The sequence below is a fragment of the Acanthisitta chloris genome, unplaced genomic scaffold (assembly GCF_000695815.1).
Source record: "Acanthisitta chloris isolate BGI_N310 unplaced genomic scaffold, ASM69581v1 scaffold1081, whole genome shotgun sequence".
NCBI lineage: Eukaryota > Metazoa > Chordata > Aves > Passeriformes > Acanthisittidae > Acanthisitta > Acanthisitta chloris.
This window is the reverse complement of record NW_008656285.1, coordinates 220089-224269: the sequence shown is the minus strand read 5'-3', so window position 1 is coordinate 224269 and position 4181 is coordinate 220089. Positions and strand designations below refer to the sequence as shown.

At 38.3% G+C, this 4181-nt stretch overlaps 1 protein-coding gene across 1 annotated transcript in view; it reads left to right on the top strand.

Annotated features, from left to right (window-relative positions):
* The window catches only part of SYNE1 (spectrin repeat containing, nuclear envelope 1), a gene marked incomplete at its 5' end in the record, with an annotated part of 80752 nt that overhangs the window by 14842 nt on the left and 61729 nt on the right, over positions 1–4181 (top strand). The window contains 3 exon segments of the mRNA XM_009084237.1: positions 1–61; positions 1343–1519; positions 3273–3428. The exon segment at positions 1–61 is cut by the window's left edge and continues 33 nt beyond it. Of these exon segments, the coding sequence (XP_009082485.1) occupies positions 1–61; positions 1343–1519; positions 3273–3428 (394 nt within the window).

Sequence of the window (4181 nt, the reverse complement as noted above, 5' to 3'; positions counted from 1 at the left end):
AGAAAATATAAAAAATGTTGTAGGACAGAAAGTCATTCAGGATTATGTCCAGAAGTACAAGGTACTGAATGGCAATGCTATCAATTTTCCTTTTAAATTATCCCCATTAAATGTATATACATATGTAAAATATAAGTGATTTAGGGAAAAAACCAAACAACAAAACAACCTTACCTTGTGGAGCAATTAGAATTGTACACAAGTTAGAATTGGACAATGCTTGATACCATGGAAAGGAAGCCAAAATTACTTTTACTCTGCTGTTTACTTATGACAGGAGTATAGTTTTGAATATGCTTACCTTAATTTCCAGGAAAATCCAAAGTGATGTGTACATTGTTAAACCTTATTAGGTCTTTCATCCAAAAATCGCAAAGCACTTTGCAAATTATATAAGTTGTGCTATGAATTCTCTGCATAGTATCACCTCCTCCTCAAAGTGTAGCCAGTTCTTGAGTAGAAGGTGGCCAGTGCTTTACAGATCAAAATAATTTTGATCAGTTTCTGAAGTAAAACTGAAAGTTTCTGTATCTCCAGGTAATTATTGAGGAGTACATATATAACACAATTACACTTCTTTAACTAGATCAGTAGGATACTTAAAATAGATCTGCATACAGTGACTTTCTTCTCAATGTCAGATTTGTTTCACTAGTCTCCTGAAAAAACACTTCCTGGCTATTCTGCTGCTTTTTATATACTTTCCATCTTATCTGGTTTTGTATTAAAGAATTTGAGACTAAATCATAAAATCATAGAATGGTTAGGTTTGGAAGGGACCTTAGAGATCATCTGGTTCCAACCCTACCGCCAATGAGCAGGGATGCCACCCACTAGATCAGGTTGCTCAGGGCACCATCGCACCTGGCCTTGAACACTTCCAGGAATGGGACATTCACAACTTCTCTAAGCAACCTGTGCATCACCATCGCTTGAATAAAGAACTCCTTCCTAACATCTAATCTAAATCTCTCTCAGTTTGAAACCATTCCTCCTTGTCCTGTCACTATCTGCCCATGCTCTCCCTCTATTTTATAAGCTCCATTTAGGTACTGGAAGGTTACGAAGATGTCTCCCCAGAGCCTTCGCTTCTCCAGGCTGAACAACCAGCCCTCTTAGCCTGTCTTAGGAGAGGTGCTCCAGCCTTGTGATCAACTTGGTGGCCCTCCTCTGTATGTGCTCCAACAGGTCCACATCTTCTTGTGCTGGTCAATTGCTATCAAGCTTTTATCTAAATTGTTATAAAGTTAGAATTTTTGAACATTTTTCCTCTGTTTTGCAGGAAGGTAAGAAATTATGGTACTTACACGATGGACTTTTTTATTTCCTTCTTTTCTCCTAGGGTTTCAAGATAGATTTAAATTGCAAACAGTTGACTGTCGACTTCGTGAACCAATCAGTGCTACAAATCAGCAGCCAGGATGTTGAAAGTAAACGCAGCGACAAAACTGATTTTGCAGAACAGCTCGGAGCGATGAACAGGCGTTGGCAGATCCTGCAAGGCCTGATAACAGAAAAGGTAAATTAAAAGCACTATCTGCTCTGAAGTGAACTTTCAAAATACATAGACCTATATTATAATGTTTGGAAGCTTCTGCAGGTCATTTAGTTTTACCTCCTGCTCAGACAGAGCTAACTTTCCAGTTAGATCAGATTGCACAGGGACTTAGTTATCTGAGTTTTGAAAATCTCCAAGGACAGATTCTACAACCTCTCTGAGCAGCTCATTCATGCTTAACCACTCTGGTGGGGCACAAGTTTTTGTCTTGTTCCCAATCAGAATTTCTGATTTTTAGACCTCCCAACCAGGCCATGTTTCCTCAGTTTTGCTACCCTATGTGATACCATATCAAAAGTCTTGCAAAAGCGAAGGTAAACAGTGTCTACTACTCTTCACCTGTTCACAGTGTCATGTTATCATAGCAGAGGCAACCAGTTGTGTCAGACACAGTTTACAAATGGTAAAACCATGCTTGTTCCTTCTCCTTGTCCTTTATGCATGTGGAAATAGCATCTGGCAAGATTTGCAGTATAGCCTTGTTCCCAGCCACTAACAACGTTCTGCAACCCTCATGACCCTTAAAGATGATAGCCGTGAAATGATGTTGACAGCTTCAGATACATCCTGCCTGGTTCTGTGGACTTTTATATGTCCAGATTACTTAGGTAGCCTCTAATTATTTCCTTCTCTACCATGACTGTGTATGCCAAAACTTGTTGATTGGCATGAAAACCCGGGAAGCTTGAGCGGAGACCTTGTCAGTAAGATCAAAGCAAAGAAGGCACTGGGAACCTCAGTCTATTCTGTAGTTTCCCATTAGTTGCTGATATACTTATGAAGAGTAACAGGAAGGGCTCCTGTCCCTCACTAGTTAGCTCCAGGCAAGATTTTTTTCCCTAACACTAGCCCTGCATGGCCAGACCATGTTTCTTGGCCCATTCTTTGTAGTCCACTTTCTGTGGGCTTTTCATTTTTGTGACTTGAAGAAATTGTCCTTGAAGATCAACCAGCTTCCTGGATTTGTCATTTGATACAGCTTCCCGTGGGATTATGCTCACCTGAATATGCCAAAATCTGCTATTCTAAGGGTCTTTACTCTACTACTTGCTTTCCTGACGTCGTTTGCAAGTGTATTATCATTACTGTGGCCAAGGCTGCTGTTGACCTTCACATGCTCAACCAGTTCTAGTTAAGATTACAGCTAATTAAATGGCTCATTCCCTAGGTGGAGTTTGTCTTAAGTAATGTGAATGCTTTTTATGGCAGTGCCCCTGTTTTCAAATTCTGCTTTGTTAAGTGCTATCTCATTTGCTGTTGAATAGCACCTAAAACAATTTAAGTAATTTAAAAACAGGCAGTTGACAAAGGAGGAAATACAAATCTTCATCTGCTTTACCTCAGGTATAAGCAAGCAATATGAAAAGTATGTTTGCATGTTTAATTTTATCTGGGAAATCCTGAGGTCCTTGATCTCTGAAAAGAATTTCACTTCATAACAATGTTCTGCTAATATGTTAGTTTCTTTCAGTGTGTCATAATGATTTAACATGTTATCTCCATATTACTATTTCTAGATATAGCAGGCTTTTTATTATTAACTCTATTGAAAGTAGTACAAGTACTTAAATTTGAATGCATATACTGTTTTTAAATTCTGAAAGCATTGAATTCCAAGAAGGAAATAGTTAGCATTGGTCTTCATTGATTTATTTAGTTGACCCAACAATAAAGGTAATTGTGTGAGAAAGTATATACTCATTTTTCTTTGCAGATCCAGCTGTTGGAAAACTTGCAGGAATCCTGGTCAGAATATGAAAATAATGTGCAGTGCCTAAAAACTTGGTTTGAAACCCAAGAGAAGAAGCTGAAAAAGCAACAGAGAATTGGAGACCAGGCATCAGTACAGAATGCTTTGAAAGACTGTCAGGTAAAATCCCCTTATAAATAATAATGTTCTCTTTCCAAGAGTTATAAACAATGCTCGATAAATCCATGTGAAATCTTCATATGAGTAAAATCAGTGACCAAACTCCTCTTTACTTCAGCAAGAGAGAGAGATTTCATTCCTAAAGTGCAAGCAATAAAAGAAGAGGAAGGAGCAATAGTGTCCCAAGGATGTTTAAAGCCAACCAAAGTCATTATTCTTTTTTCACTGTGTATTAAAGCATGAACATTTCCAAACATTCCAGGCTTGCTGAACTAGAAGATTGTCAAAGGAATATGTTGCCATTTCTATTTAGTCAGTCTTATGGAACTTGATGTCATGAGTGATCTTGAAAGTTCGGAACCTTTCCTCCATCCCCTTTTTTTTCCATTCTTTTTCCACCTGCTTTATTCCACCTGACTATTCAAAGAAAAATGCTGGAGTCCAAGGAGATTTTATGCTTTTATTTAGAATGTGTTTCCAATCGTTTTTTTCAAACACTCAACTATCCAGAAAAGGAAATAGTGTTGAATTCACTTTTGCCTTCAGGAGGCTGAAGGAGAATCAGGATTACAATAGGCAAAGGTGGGATGAGGCAAAGTGGAGCTACACATAATGCACAGAAGTTCAAAACCATCTGTTTTCATGTAAAATCCATACAAGGACTACACAGCAGCAAAGAGGGTGTCACAGTTGTCTCTGAACATCTTACTCAGAATACCACATATTAAAAGAGTAAGAAGCTTACTTCTGCCA